Source organism: Athene cunicularia (genome assembly GCF_003259725.1).
Source record: "Athene cunicularia isolate RWA chromosome 2 unlocalized genomic scaffold, athCun1 chr2_part1, whole genome shotgun sequence".
Taxonomy (NCBI): Eukaryota; Metazoa; Chordata; class Aves; order Strigiformes; family Strigidae; genus Athene; species Athene cunicularia.
Window position 1 is genome coordinate 10481760 of NW_020799095.1, and position 27443 is coordinate 10509202.

The 27443-nt window shown below is 37.0% G+C and overlaps 1 protein-coding gene across 4 annotated transcripts in view; it reads left to right on the forward strand.

The window, feature by feature from the left end:
• The first annotated feature begins 1655 nt into the window (after positions 1-1655).
• NEK10 (NIMA related kinase 10) overlaps positions 1656-27443 on the forward strand; it is a 107939-nt gene continuing 82151 nt past the window's right edge. The window contains exons 1-18 of one of the 4 annotated variants that reach the window (XM_026843578.1): positions 1656-1841; positions 6101-6201; positions 6525-6585; positions 7708-7838; positions 8335-8433; positions 11276-11360; positions 12115-12156; positions 14207-14285; positions 14632-14699; positions 14842-14921; positions 16100-16186; positions 17522-17746; positions 18229-18368; positions 19582-19643; positions 21696-21773; positions 24633-24697; positions 26078-26180; positions 26298-26426. In XM_026843578.1, the coding sequence (XP_026699379.1) occupies positions 6128-6201; positions 6525-6585; positions 7708-7838; positions 8335-8433; positions 11276-11360; positions 12115-12156; positions 14207-14285; positions 14632-14699; positions 14842-14921; positions 16100-16186; positions 17522-17746; positions 18229-18368; positions 19582-19643; positions 21696-21773; positions 24633-24697; positions 26078-26180; positions 26298-26426 (1608 nt within the window). In that variant the 5' untranslated portion in view covers positions 1656-1841; positions 6101-6127. Of the gene's footprint in view, positions 1842-4427; positions 4504-6100; positions 6202-6524; positions 6586-7707; positions 7839-8334; positions 8434-8663; positions 8758-11275; positions 11361-12114; positions 12157-14206; positions 14286-14631; positions 14700-14841; positions 14922-16099; positions 16187-17521; positions 17747-18228; positions 18369-19581; positions 19644-21695; positions 21774-24632; positions 24698-26077; positions 26181-26297; positions 26427-27443 lie in introns of those variants that run through there. The other 3 variants (XM_026843579.1, XM_026843580.1, XM_026843581.1) reach the window with 3 other exon arrangements.

Genomic DNA, 27443 nt, shown 5'->3' on the forward strand with positions numbered 1-27443 from the left:
GAAGGAGGCAGCGGAATGGGGCGGCTGTCGGCTCCTCCCGCCACGGTTCCGTCACGGGGTACCGGGTGACCGCGTACTCCGGCCGTGGCGTCGGCCAACTCGCGGAGAAGTCACAGTTTCCAAGTGGATGTTGAAAAAGGCGAAAGGTAGCATTGGCGTTTAGGAACGTGTGCAAACTTGCATCTCGGTATAAAACACTTCAAAAAAAAAAAAAAAATCGAGTGCTGAGGTAGGCCTGCTTAGTCGTGACTAAGCTGTGAAACCCCCAGGGAATCTCCGTGCAGATAAACACAGCCCAGTTCCTGCGCTACGCAGCCTGCCAACTCGAGAGCGCGTCTCAGCCCTGAATCTCGCCTACCAAACTAGGGGTAATGCCTCGAAAATAAGGGCTATTCTGTACCCATCCCTCTCCCGTTCCTCCTAATGACATCTTCCCCAGCCATGCACCTTTACCAGCACAGAGCGCTCAGGAGACATTCAAGAGTCTCTCATGGTTCCCAGAGTCATAGCAGTACGATTCCCTAAGAAGGTCTGCCTGATAGCAAGGGCGGGGAGGAGGAATTTCAGAGCTGCGTGTTGTTCTTGAGCTGATACAGAGCTGCTCACAAGACCTCAGAAAGCCTCCTAGTTTCTTACAGCTGTGAATTGCGGGTTAACAGGGTGGGTAAAAGTAAGATAAAGTTATGCTCTGGAAAATAGACCAAAGGCCCACATTGCATGGGTCCAGGAATCTGAGATAGGCCTGGCCATTTATGACTCCACTGGAACTGGGGTGGTGCAGAAGGAAAACAAACAAAAACCAACCCAAACCCCAGCAGTGGCTTGAATATTTCAATTTGTTAGGGAAACAGAGATCTTACACTGGATCCTAGTTAATCTTTAGAGAACCTTCAAAGAAGTTATTAAAATTTGAGATAAATAGCAAACATGCGGATTTCCATATCAATTCAGTCAATAAAATATATAAGAAGTATTCCGCAAACATCGTCTGTATGGGTTCATCACTAAAATTTCCTAGGCAGAGGCTGTCACCAGTGGTGACCCATCTTCCGACTGTCATGCTCTCAGAGAACAAGAAAGGAAGCGGTCCAGGGTTCACTTTGGTTTCATCAGACTGGAGGAGGAACAGGACGAACTTGGAAACTTGTCATCATCTTTGATGCTTCCTTTGCCATCATTTTGATGGTATTAGAAATGCATTTCTATTTTAACAATAATATATTGATAACTGCTTTTCTAGGAGTGGATTTCCATCTGACATCATACCCAGCTTATGGAATTAGATACAACCCTATCTAGCAGCAGCATCAAAAGTCTTATTAAAGCTGAGATATAACATATCTACTCCTTCTTTATCCACCTTAAGCCACTTAACCTTCTGTGTATAATTAGATAGTGGAACTCAGCCACCGGAGCGATTAAGAAAGGAGTTCAAGGGTAAATCAAGCAAGAACCTGGCTTAAAACAGTCCATATTCAGTAATTATTGCTAATAAAGGCTATAAAGACCATAAGACATCTTTTTGTTTGAGAGAGTTTCTAAGCATTACACTGTAGTTTGTCATGGCAGATTTATCCTCCAACATCTCTTTGTGGTTTTGTTTATTTTGGGGTTTGTTTTCACCTTCTGAAGATTTATGTGCTTGTGTCATCTGAGACAGATACTAGACTGGGCCACAGATCAAGTCAGGGGTGGTAATTCCTTTGTCTCCTGTTTCTTATCCTGTGAATTCTTTCATTTCTGACAGGGTTCTTGGAGCATTTCTTGTCCCATCCTGCACGTCAGCGCTATCAGAATGCATCTCTCTTCCTGTGTAATTGAATTAACATGACTAATTAAATGTAATTATCCCCAGTTAAAATGAATTAGTTAATATTGCTCTCATCTCATTGTTTTAAATGAAATTGAATAAGACTCTATGCTCTAAAGACATTTCCTTTTTAATGTGTTTCTGTTCTTTTTAAAGAGTTGTCTATTCTCAAATCTTTTTCTGGCACAATCAAAGTGTTGTTTGGTTTGTTTCTTATACATTACTCATGGCTGGCTTAATAGCTGAGGGATAGTTACAAGGATAGTGAATAGCCTGGCTCCATGGAAATTTCTGCTGGCAGGAGTAAAGAAGGAACACAGGGGTGGGAACTTTTCGATTTCAAGAAAGTAACTGTGAGAATAGGTAAGATATTTCATGTCTGTTTTCTCTCAGCTTTATGGCTGATACAAAAAAAACTAGGGGGTTGCTTCCTTTTGTCTACCCCTCACTCAGGGTGTGGTGATAATACACCTACCTGATTTAATGACTGGCTGCTGATGAAAGGGGTTTCTGCTCTTCTCCCTCTACAGCTGTGTGTTCTTGCCCCCTGCCATGTCAGCACAGATACTCATCAGGCCACTGTAACAGTGAGCTAAATTGGTAGAAAATCAACAAAACAAAGGCAGGCATATTATTTTCTGCCGTGTTTGGCACTCTGAACTGGCTCAGGTTTGGATCAGATCAGCTGAAGTGGAGGGGAGTGGCTGAGGTTGGGGGAGGGGGAAGGGAAAGAGAAGTGAAGGAAAGGGAAAGTGAAAGGATTTGCCATTTTCAGCAGCAGTTGGCTGTTAATTAATTGGTTTATCTCAGTAGTAAAGTGGAAGGGTACAACAATTTAAGCTGCATGGATAAATGCTCCTTTCTGCATATTGTCCTTGTACAGTAGAAGTACCTGGGGACAAGCTATAAGGTAATCAGGGCTAAAGTAGGAGAGATTTGTTTGTAACCTGAATCAAGTTTCCCAGTCCCGTGAGCTGTGCACCCCTGGTGATGCTGTGCTGCCAGCCCAGAGGGGTTGCGCAGGGTCCATTTGTGGCCAGAATTGGCCTCTCTTTGTTGAAGCGCTTACTGACTTTTGCTGGCTTAGTGACCTGTAGAGAATAGGTAACCTCAGGATGCATTCTTAGAGCTGGGTGAGCGCTGCATCCTTGGGTGAGCTGCAGTGAAGGGAGTTTGGCTTGATGTTTTCAGGTTCAATTTTGTACAGGGACATTTGGATCTGTAATGGCAATGAACCTTTAAAATACTAGTCAGCAGTTACTCTGTTTTCACCGCAAACAGCAAAAGCACTGGACTGGCAGCCCTAATGCAAGGGTTGGTCTACAGTTCTAAGATTTTGTAAATAATCACATGTATTAAATCCTAGCTGTACTGGTAATCCTGCTGTTTATGGTTTAAAGGTTTAACCCAAGGATTAATTTTTAAATGGGATGCTGAAAATTTGAAGATTTAACTGAATTTGCTCATGAACAAGTTGGTTTGTGTGTGGTTTTAGTGATTCTTTAATTGGTTAAAATCTGTTCTTTGTACACACATACTCATAAGCAAGTTGATAATTTCTGAGTATTTGTTACTATGCAAATGTGAGGTGATGATTGCATTGTGTCAGCCTCAGTAATGTGCTAAATGGATTGGGATATTGCGAAGAGGTTATAAAATACAAATATTACTAAAACGATACATGGAAGTTCTTGCTCATGAGGATACATAAACACGCTTAGCAATATACATGGGTTCTCTTTTACTGCTTCTGAAGCAAAGGAAGTAAATTAATTGAACTAACTTCATTTGATTGAATTCAGGAATTTTGTCTGTTGACTGCTAGAACAGATCCTGTTTATATTCATTGGTGATAACTGGTACAACAGAAGTGTTCTGAGGTGTTCTTTAATAACTCTGTTAATGCCTGTGTGGAGAGGAGAGGAGGAATTTCTTGGGGATTCAGGTCAATCATTCTCTGTGGTGTACTGGGGTAGGGTAAAGACTTGTTCAAAAGAATACAAATGGATGAACTGAGTTTACAGGCCACTTGCCAGAGGGAATTAATATAGCACATGAGTTAATACTGTCAACAGTTGCATTTTGGGTAGTTCTGTGTCTGTTGCAAGAATGTGTAATTGGGAAAATAACTCTGATTTGCAGTCAGGAAGCAGCAACTTCAGGTAGTTTACAATGCTTTTGTTTCCTGCCAGGTTTTCTTCCTTGCCTTTATGAAGAGGAATAAGAATCAATAGCAGAGGAATCCTACACTGCACAAAGAGAAAAGGAGGCTGTCATATTTCATATGGAAAATCCTATTAAAGAGACACCAAAGGGAACATCCAAACGATCCTGTTTAATGAATAGTAAAATGGGTAGAAAGGGTTAGACAGTGGTATTGTATCCTTGTTTTTCAAATCAGAGAGGCTCTACCAATATGTTGCAGCTGTATGCAATTCTCTGACATAATTCTTCAGTCCCAGCCTGCTCCTGACCATCCATTTTCACGCAGAGCAGGTTCTACATCAATATGATCGTTTTTGTGCGAGCAAGAGATTCCTGACTACCTTCTGTCCATGTCTGTCTATCTCTTTCTTGAGCTTTATAAGGTTTTCAGTGAACAAATACTGTATACTATGCAATCAACAAACTGGGCTTCTGTGGGAAGTCAGACCTACAGACTGAGTATGTGTCTGCAGTGGATCTAATACATGGTAATGGCCCTGATGAGGCCAGGCCATACAGCTCTGTTCATCATAGAATCATAGAATGGTTTGGGTTGGAAGGGATCTTAAAGATTATCCAGTTCCAAACCCCTGCCATGGGCAGTGACACCTTCCACTAGACCAGGTTGCTCAAAGCCCTGTCCAACCCACCCAACCTTGAACACTGCCAGGGCAACCTGTTCCAGCGTCTCACTCCCTCACAGTAAAGAATTTCTTCCTTAATCTAATCTAAATCTACCCTCTTTCAGTTCAAAACTGTTACCCTTCATCCTATCACTACATGCCCTGATACAGAGTCCCTCCCCATCTTTCCTGTAGCCCCCTTTAAGTACTGGAAGGCCGCTATAAGGTCTGTCCAGAGCCTTCTCCAGGCTGAACAACCCCAACTCTCAGCCTGTCCTCATTGGGGAGGTGCTCCAGCCCCTGATCATCTTCGTGGCCTCCTCTGGGCGTGCTCAAGCAGGTCCATGTCCTTATGCTGGGGACCCCAGAACTGGACACAGGACTCCAGGTTGGGTCTTACAAGTAGTGGAGGAGAATCCCCTCCCTTGACCTGCTGGCCACACTTCTCTTAATGCAGCCCAGGATACCATGGCTTTCTGGGCCCATTGGGTAACGGGCACATTGCTGGCTCATAGTCACTTTTCCATCCACTACTACCCCCACGTCCTCCACAGGGCTGCTCTCAATCCACTCTTTGTCCAGCCTGTATTTGTGCTTGGGATTGCCCCGACCCATGTGCAGGACCTTGCACTTGGCCTTGTTGAGCTCTGTGAGGTTTGCACGATCCCACCTCTCCAGCCTGTCCAAGTCTCTCTGGGTGGCACATCCCTTCCCTCCAGTGTGTCGACTGCACCACACAGCTTGGTGTCATTGACAGACGCACTGAGGGTGCCCTCAGTTCCACTGTCCGTGTCACCAGCAAAGGTGTTAAACAGCGCTGGTCCCAACACCAACCCCTGAGGAACACCATCATCTGTGGAAATAAGCCGTGTGTCCCACTGCAAGGAAAGCTGCGTGCTATTAGTACAAGACATTCAGCTGAAATTCATAAGACTCACATTCCAAACTGCTGAAAATTTCTGGTTCTTTGGTAGACTGCATGATGTATGCATCTCATTTATTTGTCAGATACCTCCTTTTTCTACCCTTCACCTGTCTTATTTATTTAGATGATAAAACTATTATATCTTCTGTTGTCTGGACAACAGCTTGTATGATACAACCTTGATGCCAACCTGTAAGCACTGCTGTAACATAAATAGCCAATCTACAGTGAGAAATAATGGTAATAAGATTCAAGAAGAAGAGGAGGAAAAGTCCTAATAAAAAATACATGCAATAGCAAGACAGACAGTATTATCTAGCCATATGTTGAGAAACTGAGGTTTCTCTATGTTAGGTTAATTACTTTCTTGTTAATATCTGGAATTCTAAAGGGTATCCTCATATAATGCCCAAGAGTTCATACTGAGAAAATGGTGAAGCTGGTTTTTTTTCTTAAAATTATAACAGTTGGTTCTGTAAATAAACATGTTTCTTTTGCTACAATGATATAATTCTATCTATCTACTTTATTTTTAAGGAAATGTGATGATAATAGTGGTACACAATGCCTGACCAGGACAAAAAATTGAAGAACACAGAAAAAGCAACAGACAGAAAACCTCGTGGGAACTCTGTGAGGTATAGTCTCAGACATCTTCCTTTGAACTTCAGCAGGACCCGTGTGGAATTTGCACTAGCTGCCAAAGCAGAATGCTTTAATTTGGAATGCATTATAAACATGACAACTGTTACTCTGGTCACAAAGTTTATTTACACCTTTGTTGATTTAAGGCATTCTGGAGAAGGTATAAATTCTGTACACAAAATGGGGACACTAAGCAACACTAGAAAACTTTCTTTTCTGTCAGTAGCGTTGTTGCTTGTTGACCTTCTTCGCTCTTACAGAATTACTTTTATGTAACTGTTAACCCATATATTTATGCTATTGCTTTTTATCCTAGGGATTATTCTGATCTTAAAAGACTTCAGTCTCTCTTAAACGTTCAGTCAAGGAACCAACAGGTATTTTTCAATAACTGTTATTAAACACGGTGTAAAATTGTATAATTATCAGTAATGGTGATTATGGTTTGTGGCAGATGCTTAGGATATTGTGTTTCATTATGATTAAACATACTAGCAAAAGCTTGTGTAGAGGATATCTTCTTTTTGGCACTGTTAGAGCTTCTCTGTGGGACAAATCCCATTTAGAAAGGGTAAAGGAATGAAACCGACCCACTTCCTTTTCTACTCTGCTGTAATTTTTATTTTAACATGAAAAAAATAGCTTTGTTTTGTATCTTGAGCAGCTATTGTTACATATAGGCAAGTAGCCTAACAGATTTGTTTTCTTCTATGCCCTTCCACAATGTCACAAGAAGGTAGGCTTAGAGATGTATTAGATAAAACATGATGAAGAGTGTTAAAGAATATAAAATAAGATCAGCATTTGGACTATGAACAATTTGTCTTTGGAGAGTAATACTTCAGCTAAAAATATTCAGGGCATAAATATCAATGCATGAAAATTACAGGACACAGTAAAATCTCCTTCACCTCAACTCACTTAGCAAAGCTTTTATTTACCATTTGAAGCAAAGAAAACCAATACATGATGATGGGTGTGAGTCCTTGGAATGCCAGAACATTTTTTTCCCTTTCTATTCTGTAAAAAGATATGACAAAATTACTTAGGGAGTCATCCATGTGAGGCAGGAGTTACGCACTCCCTTCCTGGATAGAGGCATGGAATTGCTTCTGAGCAGTAAGCTGAAACATCCGAGTTCTACAACTGAAAAAGAAAATAAAAGCTGTGCAATTGTAAAATTGGGACAGGTAAGGAGCGTAGATAATGTGTTGCAGGTTCAATGGAGCTTTACTATTATAAATTTTAAAAGACATAGTTCTTCACATTTTATATATCTTCATGTACTTGTTTTCCAGCCTTGCTTTGCATCAGTTTTCTACCATGTTGGCTGTGTTTTGCATGGAGGGTGTGTGAATTTTATAATGTCAATTTATAGGTCCAATGTTCAAGTTAGAACTTGAGAAAAGGTACTTTTGCTTGATAACATTCTTAAAAAAATTAAAATGCAATTTTAATTTCAAAATTCGCCTCATGAGTACTATCCCTTTCCTCCTTAGCTTCTAGGTTTACATTTTGAAAGTGGTCAAACCAGTGTGACAAGAGATTGGCAAAATGTCAACAGAAATGAACAAAACCGCCGTAGTCAATGGCAAGAATCAACAGAAGCTGTTGAGCTTGAAAACTTCAGGTAAAAAAAAAAAAAGCTAATAAGATGCTCTGTTGTATCTCTGATCATCTTTACGTATCTAAATCTTGCTGAGGTGTTGAAGGCATTTATATTTGTACTTATGTCTGTTACTTGTACTTTCATGTTAACCCATTATCCAAGATACGAATTATATATTTTTGACTTTCTAAACTTGTCTGTGAATGTTTCTGCCTTTCTAAGTTTCAGGCACATGCTCCCACTCAGCTCTTGAGAGTTAATATAGTACATTTAAATAATGTAAAGGTTTCTTTATTTGGAAAGCTTATATTATACTGTTATAAAGCCCCAAATGATGCATGAGGCAGACTGTTCTTCCATACTGTTACTGTCTGGAAATCTGAAATGGTGTTATTCCATAGTAACAGCTGATACGACATTTCTTAATTTTTCTTGCTAATGTTAAGTTTTGACAATGTTAAAATTATCTTGTGGCAAGATAATTACTAATTCAGCATTTTTCTTCCCCCCCCATTAGTGTGACCTACAAGAATGAGAGAAATTTTAGCAAACATCCCAAACATAAAGTGTTTCAAGAGATCTTTACAGCTTTAGTTAAGAACAGACTTGCCTGCAGGTCAGTATATTGAACACATTTGTATCCAAGAAGGGGGGGGTCACTCTTTCTTGCCTTAAGTGAAGAACCGAGATACATGGATAATACTTCATATTGTTTCAACAATGTATACGGCATATATGTTTCAACAATAGCCCTCTGTGTTGAAACTACCAGCTTCACATCTCTGCATAATCTGTTTTAAACAATCACTTCCTTATTGGCTTTAAAGACCGAATGCTTGGGTTAGTGGGATGGAAGAAGGAAAGATTTGGTATATGACAAAACCTGGATGACCGAAGTTCTAACAGCTGCTATGTTTCCTTGATGCTTTGTCCATATCTGGTATCTGTCATCTGTGGTTTGCTTTTCTAATTTTATTTTACTGATTTTACTTGTATTTTATGGACTCCTGCCTTCATGTAGAAAGGTCAGTGACTTTCATAAAATTCAGATGAGTTTATGCTGCTGTTCATATTTATTTGTAATCATGTGTATAACAGGATTAGAAAGGGAAAACCCTTTCTTATGCTACACCCATCTGAGGGAGGAGTAATTTAAGACCTTAAAAAAATCCAGTGGGGGCACAAAAAGATATTATCTGAAAAAAGGAATGCATTTTTCAGGATATATTTTACTATACGCCACCGCAGTGTATTGTATTTTTCCTGTTTAAAGCCCAAGTACGCTTTCTGAAGAAATCTTAAGTGGTACAGAATCTTAAAGAACCAATCCTAGAGCATTTAAAGGTATTAATGCGTAACTGCTAGAATTTACAAAGAACCTAAAAATCACCAAAATAATCACATAGTTTGGTTAGATCCTTTTTTTCATAACTATGTAGGAAACTAGGGATCTCATTTTTGATTATCTAAATAGTAGCAAGTTAAAGACCAATAATTTAAGTGATTTGTAAATGTGGTACATTTTTTGCAAGTGAACTTTGTCATCTCAGTACCCACCAGTGGGATGTCAGTGGCTCAGCTTCATTTGCCAAAAATCTAAGAATAACTTACTTTATGTCTTCCCACGTTCTATTTATACATTGTTGCATACCTAGCTCATATTTTGTTTTTTGTTTTCTTTGGTACTTGTTGATGATAACAATGTAGCAAAGCCAGCATCTTGTATTAAAATAAAAGCAACAGGTAAGGTTAACGAAACATACAATTATTAGTAGATATGTAAAACCTGTAAGTTAAGTGCAGTTACAAAGGTGGTTTAGTTGCCCTTTGTAAATATTTTATTATGAGTGTAATGATGTCTTCTGTTTGAAACTACTGCCATTGCATTGTGTCAGAGCCTTAGAAACTGTCACCTTGATTTGTATTACATACTTCTGCTGGCATAACTATGTTGGTCGGGGTGGAAGAAAAAAGTGACACCCACTTACTGGCATCACTGTGTCAGCAGAAGTCCTGCTTGGAGGTAGTTCTGTCGACAAGAAAGCTGTGATCAGCTTAGCTTAAGTAGTTTGGATAAGGAGTATAATTAAGCAGGCAGAAAAAATCCTGCTGGCATATGCTGGATATGCACTAAGATATCTAGTAATGTGTATTGTAAATGGTAACTTAGTAGAAGAGGCTCTCAGGTGTTAACCAGGCTCAGAGAATTACTGTCCCAGCATGGAAACATGACAGATATGTTCCTCCATTAAAGAAACAGACTTCTGTCAAGAGTCAAATCTTGAAAGGATGGCTTTGTTGAACCACCATGGTAATGATCTTCATGCCACTTTAAAATCTGACCTACAAATTTGCCTACAGGTTTATGGCTGCTGTTTTCTTTCCATGAAAGTTTTGTGCCGTTCTGAAGTGGCCAATTATGGAATCGTAATGAAAAATAGTATTACTTTGGGCAGAATATTGGCATAGAAGGGATGAGATTTTGTTAATATCTATTTGTAGAACATTTATTTTTATCAAAATATTTTTAGCTATTGGCGTCATTCCCAACTGCAAACGATAAAAAGGGAAGAGAACTGCCATGTCCCATAGACTTCTTCTGTTCCTTGGAAAATTGCCCGGATACTACAAATTCTGTTCTCTCAGTTCAAATAACAACAAAACCCCACAAAGATTTCCAATTTTAGTTTATTTTAAGTAGGAAAATGGGGATGGATGTGTGTGTGTGTGTATATATATATATATATATACACACACACCTTCAACAGACAATGGAAATAGTGATTCCATTACTGGTATTTTACGCAGGATTACTGCCCCTGGATGATGTGTGCAAATCAGAGTTGTGTTTTCTGCCAAGTCTTGCACTGGGGAATTGTATGGAGAAATATAAAAGAGCAAGTTCTGTATGGAGAAATATAAAAGAGCGAGTTCTATTTGGAAGTATAATCCTATATCAAGAACATTTAAACTAAAGAACAAATTATCGTGAGGACTAATAGTATTAGAGTTTTTAAAACCCAGCATAGATTATTATAATTTAAAAAATAATTTCAAATCTAGCTATTTTTACTTCTGTAGTGCCCATGTTTTTACATAACTGTAATTTGTGCACTGAAGTTTGATTTGTGGTTTCTCAGTGATTTTGTCCTTTTGAGCCTTGATAAAAACATTTAAAGTAAGTTTATATCAAAGCAGTATCGATCAGTTTGTGCTTAGAGATAAGCAAGTACTTTCCAGTGATAGTAAGCTATGGCTGGCAATGTTCATATGATTAAATAAATTTATTTAAAACTTACTATATTTAGATACAAATGGTATTAAAAGTTCTATACTATAGTATGTTATAGACCTGTTGTACGTCAGTAATCTTCTAGTCGATTCCCAAATCAAAGTGTTTTATTTAAGTGTTTTAACACTTTTTTATTGTATTTATGTTTTGAATATTTCATTTACAGAGAGTGGGTTAATCAAGCTCCATCCATCCATTTTCTTAGAGTATTAATCTGTCTGAGATTATTAATAAGGGATCCGTGCTATCAGGTCAGTATGTCGAAAAGTTGTTTCTTGCTTCGATAAAAGAATGCATATAAGCATCACACATATGAGTTGGTGCGTGTGTATAAAAACATGCATTCTTATGGATGCATATTTATTATATGTATGTACCTATATTTCTATATGTGAATGTCCGATTTGCAAACAGATTCCAAGAGTCAATTTGTGCTGTTACTTCATAACTTGCTCAATTTCTGATATTTCTTATGTAGTATCTGTTGTTGCTAACCCTAACAAAGAACCTGTAAATCTCCGTAACAGGTCACTTGGTCATTGCTTAGAGCCCTAGACTTCATACTTGACTTTACTAAATGGATATGTAAAATTCCCATAACGTGGAAGAGAAGTGAAGAAAACTGAAAGCTGGTTATTTCTCCTAGCAGCCCAATGCTCTGAACTACAAACAACTAGCTTTAAATTTTATTCTGGCTATTACAGTTATTATTCATAAGATTAAGCCTCAGACATCTGCTAAGATACTTGGCTTTTGTATTTATTTTTTATGTGTTCCAAAGCTTATAGTGTTTTTCCAGGTTAGAACCTTTAAAATTTCACTTCTGTGTTTTGATTTATCTACTCTGAAGGTAATAAGCATCTCCAGAATCCAATGACTTCGACCACTGGAGTTAAGGTTTCTCAACATTCATAACAAACAGAGCATTTACATTCTAGTATTCTCTCATTCTAGTGCTTTTTGTATTTTGACTCAGTTTTAAAAATTTTTTTTATTTTGTTTTAGGAAATGCTCCACAGCTTGGGTGGGATTGAAAATCTAGCTCAGGTAGTATTCTTCATGATACCTTTGACCATTATGTTGTATATCAATTTATTGTTATTAGAATGAAATACACTGTAAAAAGCAGTGTACACATATTCTTGGTTTATGGAAAGAAATGAGTCTGTTCCTTTGTGTATAAGCTTTTCACTAGTGGCTTTTTCACTAGTGTAGAAAGCAACTGTCCTTATGATCTAGCAGCATTAACCCAGGACTTCTAGGTAGGAAGCGTAACAAACGCCTCCTGAAGTGGGAGAAGGATTAGAAAAGTCACCACAATTGGTTTAGGCAAAAGAAATGTAGACTTTTGAAGGAAGATGAGTAAAGTCACCTTGGACTGTAGCAAATGACTTTTCAAATTTAAAAGCATAGTAATAGAATGTTGAACAGGTTTAAATTTGGGGAATGCAGTACTTCTGCATTCCAAAATATTGTTGATAACTGACTGCTGTATTGCTATTTCTCTGTGTTAATACTGCTTTACTCTTGGGTTTTTAATACTTGTTCATCAGTACCAATTTAGCAGTGAGATATGGCGTATCTTGGATATCTTTGAAACTGTTGGGAGTTTTCTTTCTAGAACAAAAATAAATGTACCTTTCTAGAATGCAGTCATTATTAATATTTATTGGAGCCACCTGTATTTCAAAGAACCGATAGTGTGCTATGAGCCCTTTAGTCAGACAACCAATCATCTGTTTGAAACGTCACTTAAATTGCAGGAGTTAAAGACTGTTATTTTCTAATGGATAGAGTTCCCACAGGAACTGCTTGGTGTTTTCCAGTGTTGCATGTCATTAATGCTTAGCCATACTTTTTGAGGAACTTGCACAATAGCCTGAGGTGTGACGTTGGTGACACCTGTGAGTGGAGTCCTCAGTGGCTAGAATCCAAATCCTATAACTGATAATAATTTTTATTGTGCGTGTGTTGCTGGCATAGAGAATTTAAAATTTCTGAACTTCTGGGAAGCTTAATCTTTTGTGTCCTTTGCAGTGAGATAAAATTGTTAAATGTGTCTCCAGCACTCTGAAATGCAGCTTGAGAAAAAGTTATAGCTGAGACTTTCAAAAATCCCTCAGAAATTTGCAGGGTGGCAGTGATTTTAAGGTCAATTGTACATTCAAAACTTCTTGCCAAATCACAAGTCTCAAGTCCTCCATTAGACTATTTTATACAGCATTAAAAACCTTTTTTTTTTTTTTTTTTTTTTTTTTTTTTCAGGGGGTGGCAGTTTCAGATTAAAAAAAACTTTCCTCGAGGATTTTTGGGTGTTTTAGTAGAAAACACTGATAAAATTATTTTAACCAATATTTGCATAGCACTGTCCTCTTCATGTGAGTTTTCTTCCTTAAATTATGTGCTACTACTATAGTTCTAGCCTTTCTGTATCATCTGCTTGAAACTGCTGCAGTTTCCCTATAGAGTGTTCTGGAAATTTCAAAATGCCACCATATGTAAGACCAATATATGCTGAGAATCATATAATGATTTTGTGTGCTAACAAACATTGCATTCTTGTGATAATTCTCATGTCCTGGAAAAATATAGGTTATTAAAAAACATTGACCACCATTTCTCACCAGTTTGCTATGTTCAAAAAAAAAAACCAAACCAAACCCAAAACAAAAAAACCAACATCCCCCCCCTGCAGTTGTGTAGTGTAGGCTTTATAGAGTCTGAGCCTGTCAGCTGTGTGGAGTGAAGATCTATCTGGATGTTCCAAACAGGGCCTAGTAGTAGATACTGAGGAAAAAGTTTGAGAGCAGAAACATGAGTGATAAATCCTCAGAAAAGATTTAGGGTCGTTGTAATTGATAGTCTTCAGTAGATTTTCCTCTTGTGGAATTTTACACTTGCTTTTTGAATTCTTACACTTCCAAGATCTCTTCTGTTCCCTGACAAATTTTACAGCAAAAGTATGTGGGATGGTGCAGACGTACTTTTTTCGTGATACAGATGCACCACCTAGAGGCTATTTATATGCATAACACTCTAGGTTCATGAATTAAAACTATTTTAACGGTATCCTTTATTTTTTCCCCCTTACTTGTAGCATATGGAAACAGTGGCAAATGGCTATCTTGATCATGGAGAAGAGCAGCATAATGTAGACAAGTTGGTCAACATGACATGTAAGTGTTGTAGCTGATAACATAAATTATAAGGGCACTTATAACTTTCTGTGTGCGTCTTAATATGTTTGAAATACTTGAGATGGTCATTAAGTAAGCAATTCATTGTAGGCATCATCACACAAGTAAAAACTGCAATTGCTGTGGAAAACCACATCTTGGTTTCGTACATAAGTAATATTTCTTTAAGAAATTCATAACTCTTTGTGAACCTAAATAACAGGAGTAAAATGAGGTAGTGATGGTTCAGAGAACTTATCCAGTGTTTTGCTTTATTATCTGATTAGTAAAATGGAAAACAGTAAGTGGTAAAGCTTGAATTTATGTGACTTCCTTTATTCCATAGACATTTTCCAAAAGCTTGCTGCTGCCAAAGATCAAAGAGAATGGGTTATAGCAAGTGGAGCACATAAAGTAAGTGCTTTACAAAATTGCTAATTATAACCAATTAGCTACTTAACTGAATGACTTATGCTTTTCAGATTTGATCTAGGTGTAAGTAAAGGAAAAGAATATAATTCATATTTATTTATCTTGTATATGTTTAATTTTCTAGACCTTAGTAAATTTGTTGTCCGCCAGAGAGAGCAATGTGCTTTTGGGTGCCCTTCTTGCCCTGACTAGCCTAGCAGAAAGGTAGGTTCAATTTAATGTGTTGCATTTTAATATTATCTCTTGACACAATATTATGACTGCTGTTTATGGGGAAGGCTTCCTTTTTTTTTTTTTTTTTTCAGAATGAGGTCTTGTTCTGTGGAGGTCTACGAAGTGTGCTTAATTTTATATTGAATCAGCAGAAACTAAGTAGATACTTTTGGTCCTTGCTTATGCGGAGAACTTAGCAAGGCTGGAGTTATAGAATCTCTCTTGGCAATCGCTATGCAGGATTCTGGAATTCTTATTGAATTCCTGCATATAAAAATCTTTTGTGCTGAGCTTAATATAACAGTGCCTCACAATAACCAGCAAGAATATTGTCCAATGTAGTAAATGTTGAATGCACACACTCAAATCCATGTATACGTGTCCTTTCTTCACTAAATCGATGTATATGTATCCTCTCTTCACTAATGACTGTTTTAAACAAGACACTTTTTTTTTTTTTTTTTCCCTGCTGTGGAGGGAAAAAACGGAAAAAGAAGATACAGTATCTTTCATCCTTAATAATATTACAGAAGAAAAGCTGCTGCTTCTACATTATTGTTCTGCTGGCTTCCAGACTTGTATTAACCATTTTATCTTTTAAATGAGAATTTAAAGAGAAGAGAATAGATACAGTTCCTTGAGATCAGTAGAAATTAATTTACTAAGATTTCTCTGGATTTTCTCTTTTCCCAAATTTCTTCCATTCTATTTCAGTTAAATTTTTTAAAATACCAGTATTACTTTAAATAATGTTGCACATATATTTTCAACTGTCATTTAACTTTCTTCACAGAATTAAATGTGCTACGTTTGGACTGGGCAAGGAAGTGTTTGGAGAATATTTCAAATATTCATGGAAATTGTAGTAGATTCTTAAAAATGTACCTCATTTACTTATTTTCTAGCATGAAAAAAAAAGTTTCTGTCTTTACTTCTATGCATTCACATTTACTTTTTTTGTACTGGGAAAACTGGTAATTGTTGCGCTGTCACTCTTGTCCCAGCATATCTTTGTGGCTTTAAGTATTTGTGTGCACAATATTATATTATTACTTAAGACTTGAGAAAAAAATAATTGGTCAAATGTATAAGGAGGGAGGCTAATGAGCAATGTGGGGTTTTTAATATAATTTAATTTGATATAAACACCAGGAATAATCAATTTGTAGTCCAGAATGTAGGGAGAAGATAAGTGAGCTCACCATTGTTGAGAACTTGCTGGTGATATTACATGAATACGATTTGCTTTCTAAAAGGTGAGACTTCGCTTGTAGATTAATTGTTTTAAAATATATTTTGACTTTTTCATTTAAGGGCATGTTTATTTAGAGGACTTAGATAATGTGCCATTTTAATGTGCTCAAGGTAAAGTTCTGACACCTATGTAATTTCAGACAGGTATTGATATAGCAAAATCTTTTCCAGTAGTTTGATTATAAGCTGTCTTCTCTCTCTCCACGGATGGCCTACAGTACGGTGCAAAGAAATTGCAGTGTTATGATAAAGTGATAGCAATCACTTTTCTTGGTGCATCTCCTCTTTGCTTCTGGCAGACCCGAGTGGTTAAATGGAAAGCACGCTGATCTCTGACAGTTCCTGGGATGCCCAATATAAACTAGTGAAAAATTGCAAGACATACAGCTGTTGTAGTTTATGCCAAAGACTGGGTCAGACCCTACATCCCTTCAATCAGAAAATCATAAAGGTTCCTTCAGTTCTTTAAATGTCCTCTCATCTCAGCTGCATTTCAGTAAGAAACCAAAAGATTCAGATTTGATAATCTGTCACATCCTATCACATTTAAAATTCTGAAGAGATTTTTAAAATTTCATGCTTAACTATTTCACACATGTAAAATTTTTTAACATATGATTAAAGAAATTGAATAAATATACCAGAAGATTTTATTTAGTTTCTGGGTTTGAAATTATTTAGATTATACATAAACTAAAAGTTTGGAATTTGAATGTAGACAGGAAGCTGATGGAGTTCAATGCTAGTTAAGAATAATTTTAAATTCAGATATGAATCTGAATTCATATATTTCATCAAACACACATGGAGCTTTTTTGCTTTAAGTGGAAATCCCTAACCATATTTTCTATGGAAAGTCCACCTTAATTGGAGTGAAGTTAATTAAATTATTGTATAAACCTTTTAAATGATATACTCAATCCCTTTTCTAAACATAATATTGAAACCATACTGGAGAAGAATCACTGTTACTTTTGGAGTTATTCTGATTCCACAGATGGACTTTACAAGTTCATGCAGTCAGTGCTACTTATAGCACTAATTTCATTAACAAGGTGGTGGTACCCGATGACTGCATTCCACTTGGTCACCTCCATCCTGGCTGTGGGTGCTTGGCTGCCTATGCTGACAGTCAAACTCAATATAAATATAATTTAATCCCTTTTGAAAATTTGGACCTTTGTATTTTTCTTTTTTAACCAGTGACTTTAAGCAGTTTACATTCTTTTATTATAGGAAGTCTCTGTTCTTAAACATTTGCTGTATTTTTTTCCCTTTGCTATCTGACAATACAATGTAATGATGGACTTACTAAAATTTCTTGCTGATTTTTTTAGGCTTACAGCAGAGTTGCTACGTCTCCTCTGTGCAGAGTCACAAGTCAAAGAGCAAGTAAAAATGTGTAAAGGAGTTCCAGTCTTGCTCAGTTTACTTCATTCTGATCATATCAAACTCTTATGGAGTATAGTTTGGATTCTGGTACAGGTTTGTGAAGATCCTGAGACTAGTGTGGAAATCCGGATTTGGGGGGGAATCAAACAGCTCCTTCATATATTACAGGGGTAGGTTTTCAGTCCTCAACACTGTGGCAATTATTTGGGACTCTTTCATATTTTAAGATATATTTGACCAAGCCCTCATTTATCAAATAGAATCTTTGTTTTGTTCAGCTGTATGTGATGACTGCAGAAATTAAAGGCTATTTAGAACATAAAATGAATACACAGTGCTTTTTTTTCAGCTATGCATGTTTCATTTCTATCTTAAGGTGTTTTTCATATTTTCAGTTGTATAAACTAAATAATGAATAGAATATAAATGTCATTACTTTCTACTTAGTTTCCTTATTAAGCAGACAATTGTGAATCTAATCGATGAACGTGGTAAAGGAATTTTCTGTTTAAAGGTCTGTTTGCTTTTTCAAAGTGTATTAGCTAATTTAGTGACAAACCACAAATTTTCAGATATTCAGAAATTATTAATGAAGATATGTTAAGCCTTTTTTTTTTATATACTGCAATTTGATTTTTTTCTTTTTTTCCAGAGAAAGAAATCTTGTTTCTGATCGCTCTTCAGTTGGAAGTTTATCTAGTGCAAATGCAGCAGGGAGAATCCAACATCTGCATTTGTCAGGTGATCTGAGTCCTGATGAGATGCAAGAAAATACTTTCTCACTTCAAGCAGGTTGGTTTATAAAGCCTAATCCTCTGTTAGGTGTTTGCTTACACTTGCACAAAGGGATTCAAAATATTTCAAAACTGAAGTTGTAAACTTTTATACCTGCTTTAGGGATTAGGAGCACCAAGTTAGCAGTGTTTATTTCTAAATGTGTGATTTAATAAATAATTTTTTCTGAATATTTTGTCATGGATGTTACCCCTGAAGAGCTGGTAATGTGAAATAAATTGCACTACCAGAAGTACTGCCGATGTGGAGAGTATTTTTGCGTTACTTCTGCCTTCCTTAAGGACTCATAAGAAAGAATAAGCATTGAACTTAGAGAGGTCTTTTTTCTGACTATTTGTTTATATTTTTAGCCTTCTGTATTGGGTGTAGGTGGCAAGGTTTTGTTAGCAGAGGGCCTGCAGCAGTGGCCTCTCTGGCAAGAGGTAAGGCATTGCCCTGTGCTGGACACAGCTGGCTCCAGCTCGCTCCGCAACAGATGCATTGTTGGCCAAAACTAAGCGCATCGGCAAAGTCAGTGATGCATCTGTGAAAAGATAGTTAAGAAAGGACAAAAATGCTGTACAAGCAGAGGAGGAGAGGGAGGGAAAAAAAAAAAAAAAAAAAAAAAGTGGTGGTGTGAGAAACAGCGAAACAGCAATGCAAACACCAGGGTCAGAGAATAAGGAGGGGGAGGAGGTGCTTTACACACCAGAGCAGAGATTCCCCTGCAAGCCCATGGGAGTGACCTTGATGGAGTAGGTGTTCGTGCTGCAGCATGTGGAGAGGCCCCACACTGGAGCTGGGGAAAAGTGTGAGGAGAAAGGAGCAGGCAGAGTGGAACTGTTCGATACTGACTGTAACCCTCATCCACTAGATCCAGGTAGAGGAGTCAGGAGTGAAGGAGAGAAGAAGAATCTGGAGGCAAAAAAGGATGGGGTGGGAGAGAAGGTGTTTTAATTTTTTTGTCTTTGTTTTTTTTTTGCTATCAAAATCTATTTTAATTGGAAATAAATAAATTTTTGCCAAGTCAAGTCTGTTTTGCCAGTGATGGTAACTGGTAAGCAATCTCTCTGTCTTTATCTTGGCCCATCCTATTTTCTCCCGCTGTCCTGTTAGGGGAGTGAATGAGCAGCTGGATGGGCATTTGGCCCTTAGCTAAGGTTAACTCTCCACACTATCTGAGTATCTTTATGATCTGGCCCTAAATGTTACACTTGAATTTTTATTCTAGCTTGTTGTGCTGCAATTACTGAACTGGTGCTCAATGAGACTAACGCTTACCAGGTTGTACAGGTAGGAAGTCTTTATTCAGTTAAGTAAGGCATTACAGTTTATAATTTTTTAGACTTAAATGTTCTTATCTGTCACCATCATTTAATTACAAACAAAACACACTTGAAAGGGATTGGAAAATATGCCTTTCTATAACCTCTGTTTCTTCATGCATTTACACACAGTGATATAGACACAAAGATAGCAACATATATATTTAGTTGTCTGGGAGAATAAATCCCTTTATTCAGATAAGGTTCGCTTTGGTTGCCATCTCTTGCCATGCTTTTGACATATTCAAAATAGGATAGTAAATGAGAGTAATCCTGGAATTAACTGAGAAATACAAATTCTGAATTTCATGAAGTTTATTAAAACAAACTGTGTAACTTAACATTGGCATGTTGTTTCACAAAAAATTATCTTTTTTTCAGAGTTTGGTATTTCTGAGATAACATCCGGGCATTCCATCCCCAGGGTTGTGTTTCGAAACTGCATTTTAAAATGTAATATTTAAATCAGCCAGTATCTATGATTCTGAAAACCATTCTTAAAATCCCTGGTATGTATTCCAGACATAGTCGAAGACACAAATATTTAGGACATTAATACCAGCTAAAAGCTGTATCCAGCTCTTATACTCTAAATGTTAAGTCAGAGATCAAAGCCTTCAAGTTAGCTTAAAACCCAACTAGATGTATTCCTAGAGGAATCAAGAGAAAAAAGAGCCTTAAATATGACCGGTAAAGAAGTTCATGTGTATTTCAAAACTATTGGTTTGTCAACAAACCATACTAATTTAGACAACTTTTGATCTGAGCAATAAAACTGCATATACTTTAGGCTGTCTGGTTTCATCAAAATAAAATATCACTTCTTAAATTTGTATCTATTTTGAAAGCAGTGTAACTCCTGGAGGACTTGGGAAGTAAACAGCTGATTTTAACATAGACTTTTTCTGCATTTCTCTAGCAGTGCATAACTATGGTGTCAGTAAATTGCTTAAAAATTGATGGAATGATATGCAGGCTGGGAAAAGGTGTTTCGAGCTTAATTTCTTCCCCCACTCATCCTGTTAAAAGACCATGACCCCTCCCTTTCTCAAAACACCAGCCAATGTTCCCTTTTTAGATCAGGACATAGCTTCAAGCATGTTCATTTCAACTGGAGTTCCATCCTACTACAGCATCTTTTGTTTTAAATCCTACTTCTCTCTCTATGCTAATGCAACTTCAAAAGTTGCATGGTGAACCAGATGTAGGAATTCAGTTAGGTTAAAAACAGATAGCAGAAGAAGATTGGCAGCTCTTTCCGTTATGTGCTGAGAAGGTCAATCTAAGTGAAGATTGAAGAATATAAAGATTTATCTCATTCAGTGACAAAGAACTCTCAGTTCAGGTAGTTGTGAACCGGTTGCTTCTGCTGTACCTGTCCTCTACCTGTCCATCCTGTGTCCTTGTCTCAAGTTACAGCCTCATTAGCAGTCTGCAGCAATTCTGGTAGCAGGCCAGAATGCATTTATGACTCAATGGCTCTAACTGCACAACCTAAAACCTTAGCTCAACTCTACCTTCGTGAACAGTTTAAGAAAACACATCAGGAACTGCAGCAGAGCCTCTGCAGAGCTTATTCCCTTCAACTCTGCTAGAGAGTAGTCTCCAACAGGGAGATCGTTGTGTAACTAGAAGCAGTACTGTAACTAAATCTACCAGTGCCTATCTATCAAACCAACATGATGGATACACTTAATTTCGTGGTTACATGAAAATGGAAGCTGAGATACAGTATGGTTTTCACAGAATCCTTCTGAAGGCACAGACTCCTCACCTCTAGAGACAGCAGCATTGCTTCATTACCTGTTTGCAAGCTCTCTTTGCAGTATCAGTTTAAGTGTAACAATGATTTAATTCTTATGTAGATTTAAGTAATTTGATCTTATAATTTAGGCATGCAGCAGGATGTTCAGAACTTGTCAATCGGTATTAGCTTCTGATTTATCTGAAGTAACTTTGGTTTTATTTGTGGTTTCTATGCAAAGGAGTGCTATTAATATTGACCTTTCTCTGTTTCCAGGCAAATGGAATATATACAATAGCAAAACTTACTTTACCACACAAAGAAAGGAATACTGGAAAAGCTAATTTATTACAGGTAACTCCCTTTATTATCATTGCACACAGAAAGCTCCAAACAGTCCATGAAAATTTTTATGATTTTTAAAGTACAGTAAAAAAAATCCTACTTAAAAGGGAAAAAGACCCCCCCCCAAAACAACAAATGGCCTGGGAACTAAAAGTTAAATAGTGACTCAATTTCTGGCATTCTCTTCTGATCTACTTTGTTTCTGGCACCTCATATAGTATAAAGGAAAGCAAATATTTTTCTTTTGATAATCTTTCCTCCACTTTTTTTCAGGCTGCTCAGCATCAGATCTTTTTAATGCCTTGGTCTTCATTGAAACCCTCTGTAGATTTGACACTGTACTATTATCTGTTTCTTTCTGGACCATATTACTGTGGTTGTTAAATAAAGTACAGGAAAATGTCACACAAAGTAGAGCAGATTTAAATGTAGGATAAATATAGAGCTAATAAGCATAATGACTCTTGGTTTTGCATGTCAGTACCCCCATAAATGTACTGGTTTGAGTCAACTTAGGCTGAAAGTAGTAATTAATTATCTAGTAGCTCTTCTTCAGCCTTTGTGAAATGGTATTGGTGTCTCTCTGAGCTATAGGAAAGTAGTGATTTGGGGTTCAGGGATGAACATGACTGCTGCTGCTCCAGTTGCCCTTCTGTGGACAAGTGTGAGGAGGTCCTTAGCAGAGGTAATGTGGTCAGGATCCTGCCTTTCACCTGGTCTTTGTTCTGGCAATAACCCTACACTAACATGGCTACATAACTACTCTCTGATCAGGTAGACATGCCTGGATAGCAAGGGAAGGCATTTCCACAAAATAAAAAAAGTCATTTTAGTGTCATCTTTCTCATTGCAGTTCTTCTAGATAAGGGTTGGAGTGCAGATTCAGTGCAGTAGATACCTTTCTTCTCCAACAGGTTTTATAGTGCATTTCACTTAAATCAGCTTAAGGGTGAAATAAATAAATGTCTTCCTAGAGGGTATATGAAACTAACATGCAGCCTAATAAACTGGAGCATATGATCAGTACAGTTGCCTCATACAACTGTATGCGCTTAGTTTATGCCCACCGAGATTTTTAGATTCCAGCAGAAAGAACTCACAAGAGATACTAAGCAACTGTAGTTGGCTTAAACATGAAGCCATGTGAATTAATAATGGACTTAATGATCACATATGAAAACTAAATCTGTTTTGTTCAAACAGTAGGAAGTATATTTTTTTAATGAAACCTTGTTCAAATTCTCATGCTGCTATCTGGATTGCCTTTATCATTGTTACTGCTATGCAGTACAGTTGCAGCTATTGGAATACACTTTTTAATTTTCATAGGCATTGTTCTTAGAATTCTTGCAATGCTGGTCTGGCTTCTTTACTGCTCTATTGTCTGTGTTTTCAATGATTCAATTTTCACCTTCCTTCTACTGTACTACCTTAGTGATCTTACTCCATTACTTCAAGGTGGCAGTGATACGAGTCATTTATTCTGTGTACATACCATATATAAAAATCATCATGCCTTAACTGAAGCATATCACAGATGTTAAATATTAATCTCAAAATACTAGTGTGAGAGACAAATATTACTGCCATTTAAAATATCTATTTAACTCATTATTAATCTGCTATTTTGTCCCTTCACTGATGGGCTTTCTACAGTAAGATGTATGTATAGTCTCTAAAATGAAAAACTCTAAAGGTAGCAACTATGGCCCAGCTGGTCTGAGTTATTTTGTACAGCTGAATTGTGACTGTGATTCTCAGTGGAATATTGGACACCATAACAGACGATCTTTCTCCTGTGATGGGGAGTTTACTTTGGACTAAAAAGAAACATTGTCTGTAAAAGAGACAGCTTCTTAGCAGTATTAGCATATGTTCCTTTCCTGTAAAATTTCAAGTATCATGCTTCCTTCAAAAGTAGCATTTGGCCTTTATTTTCTTCATTTAATGCATTTTTATATATTGAAAAATTTGTTTTTAACATGATATTTAATTCTGCAGCTATCACTAAGATACAGTTACCACTGTCAAAATAGTGGTTATCACACTGGACTGTAGTAGTGTTTCAGTCACTGATGCAATAAAGTGATTCTAGATTATGTTAAAGGCAATTTCTCTTTGCATTGTTTCACATATCAATAACTTATTTCTCCCTGGCTTACTTCATACAGTCATCTTTGTCTGATCAGCCATATATGTGCTGTATTATCAAGTCATGATAAATGAAATTAAAGATGAGTTGCTTAAAAGCATATGCATAAACTACCTGACAGTGACTGTTTTAAAAATAAACTTTCTTCAGCAGAGATCATATCAAAACTAAGGTACATAAAGATAGAAACCTAGGTACGTAAAGATCTCTGTAAATATGATGAACTTGGTATTAAAAAAAAAGAAAAAAGTTGAACATTCTCTCTTTCTCACTTTTCTTTTTTGTCCCGTTAGAACTTTGTGTTCCACACTGCACTTTTCAGAAAAAATGCAAAATGTTGTTTCTACTGCATCATTACGGAACCACTGTTTGCATTTACCTTTTTCAACACTGGAGAAGAGAGCAGATCTCAAGTCTTGAGCTATCTGCAAAGGGGATGATTAAGATTTAGATGTTCCTCAAGATATGCTATAGCTATAGTCACCCACTTTTTAATACTTTTTTTTTTCCCCCCTAAATGGCCCTGTGTACTTTTAAAATACAGGAGGAACTTAATATATTTTTATTCTTTTCATTATCAGCTTAATAATGTAATCTGTCTAGTGATTTAAGTACAAAGTTTACCAGTGTGTAAAATCAAGGGGAATCCTTGACGTTTATCAGTGACTTTTCCATTTGTAAATTTGTCATTAATTTAAGTATTTTTCCTACTGTAGTGTTATGCTTTCAGAGCCCTGAGGTTTCTCTTCAGTATGGAAAGAAATCGCCATATCTTTAAAAGGTATGTTAACAAAATGTTTTGTGAAACTCCTTTAGGATAGCTTTCAAAAGTCATCACTGCAATCAGAAAGACATGTTTTTTTAAATGTCATGTATTTTCAACATGAAGAAATAGTAACAGGCAACTTCTGTCCTGTCCACAGCTATAGATACCCATTCCTGCATTGCATTAGTGCCAGTTTATAAGATTTAGACGTTCAGTGTGGGGACTTCCGTTGTATGCATGCCAGAGAACCTGGCTCTGTAGGGGCTCCTTCCTCCCCCATGAATCAATGTTTTAAATATGTTGAGGACAGATTTAATGCTGTTGGAGATAAACCATATTTTTATCCTGAACATTAGCAGATGCAAGTTACAGCCCTGGATATAGTAGCAAGTAACTGGGAGCAGTAATTTTTTTCTCTGAGCTCTCCACTCCTTCACATGGGAATGACTTTGCATCAATTTGGTTTACTTAGGAGTGTTGCTGAAAGGTTTGGATCAATAAGGTGAAAATATCTCTCATCAGTTACCCATTTTTGCTAGTAAGATGACAGTTTTGCCAGGTTGGCCACAAAGGCCATGTAAAACCTAACAGTTTGATCTGTGGGATTAGGATAGTAACCATATTGCCTAGGAGGTCTGCCTGTCAGTAGGGTTTCTATATGGTTTTATTCTGTATCATAAATTACTAAAATTCTAAATATAACTTCTGTTTCATTTTTACTGAAAGGGCCCCAGTTTGTAATGAATGTTCATGGTTGGTGCCAAGTTTTGAAAGTGATAAACCTGAACTAATTTGCTGTCTCTTTTATTTTTCCAAATGCCTTAATTTTCTGTATTTCTACTTCTGCCAGAACTTTGAAAAGAAACAAACCTTCAGTTAAGCATGTCACCAATCAAATATTGCCTACTACCTGCTAGCCTTTGCTTTTCTCAGTCCTTTTCATTTTTTAGACTAGACTTCTTGGACAAAAATTCTAAGATGTGTGTCATAATTCTTTAAATGCAGACAAACATTAGTCCTATCACTTAATGCATTAGAGGAAAGAACTCAGATAAAGTGATGACAAGCATAAGATAAAGTACTGTAAGAAAAAAATAGGAAAATTACTGGAAACTCAGGAGATGCATTGACTTTAAAGAAGCTTATACTTGATTGGAGAACTGGCATTTGCGTTAATAATCAGTGGAGGCTGAAGTCTGACTTTTGAAAGGTCCTTTAACTCCTATGTATGTAATGTTAGAAAGTTAATATCTGAATAGATTAGTAAAAAATAAGTGTATTATTTAGAAGTTTCTAAAGTAACTTGTAATAATAAACATTGAAAACTCTCTGCTGTAGATTAATAGCTACTGTGTATACTGTTACTAAAATATATCAAAATTTAAACCTTTGTAGACTTTTCCCTACTGACTTGTTTGAAATCTTCATTGATATTGGACATTATGTGCGTGATATCAGTGCTTATGAAGAGTTGGTATCAAAGCTAAATTCACTAAAGGTAAGTAAAATGCTTACTTTTAATAGCTTTAAGAAGCTGTATTATTTGCATATTCTTTGCACAAGAAAGGCATGAAATATTTTATATTTATTTATTTGTAATTTAATTTATAACCAGGAGGATGAATTGAAGCAAATTGCTGAAAGTATTGAGAGCATGAATCAGAATAAGGCACCTACAAAACATATAGGCAATTATGCAATTTTAGAGCACCTTGGCAGTGGAGCTTTTGGAAACGTATATAAGGTAAACTTTCCTTTTGGTATTAATTTAAAGGGTTGAGGGGAGGCTTCATATATATATATATATATATATATATACCTACCTCTTTTAAGGCATTACTGTCCTTTGAATTTCACTAGGGAAATGCAGGTGTGAAAAGGTCTTTATGGATCTGGACTTGTTGTTAGTATTTACTGTGGTTTTCTTTGTCCCCTCTTGTATTTGTAAGATTGACTAGTGTATCTCTTAGATTTCCTACTTTTACTTTCTTTTCATTCCTTTCCACAAACAGCGTTTCTGCCTATTGCAAAGGCTAACAAATCTGTATAAAACCACAGAAATTCAAGTATGTTTTATCTGAAAAGCAACCTTGGGCATAGATAATGTTACTTCAAATGCTGTGGCAAGTTCAAGTGTGCTACTAACCTGTATCATGAGACTACAGTTCTTTTGGCTAGTCACATCATTCACAGAAAAAGCTATGACTGTAACTTTTGTGAGACAGGTTTGGACTCTGATAACAAATCTGGCAGCCATAATAACATCCTTTCTATCCCCATCTGTCGTGGTTTAACCCCAGCCAGCATTTAAGCACCAGACAGCCACTTGCTCACTTCCCCCCAGTGTGATGGGGGAGAAATTCGTAATGGTAAAAGTGAGAAAACTTGTGGGTTGAGATAGACAAATGAATAGGTAAAGAAAAAGCTGCGTGTGCAAGCACAGCAAAACAAGGAATTCATTCACCACTTCACACCAGTAAGCAGGCAGGTGTTCAGCCATCTCCAGGATAGCGGGGCTCCATCACGTGTAACGACTAAATTGGGAAGACAAACACCATCACTCTGAACATTTCCCCCTTCCTCCTTCTTCCCCAGGCTTTTTATTACTGAGCATGTCATCATATGGTATGAAATATCCCTTTGGTCACTTGGGGTCTGTCCCAGCTGTGTCCCCTCCCAGCTTCTTGTGCACCCCAGCCTACTCACTGGTGGGGTGGGGTGAGAGGCAGAAAAGCCCTTGACTCTGTGTAGGCACTGCTCA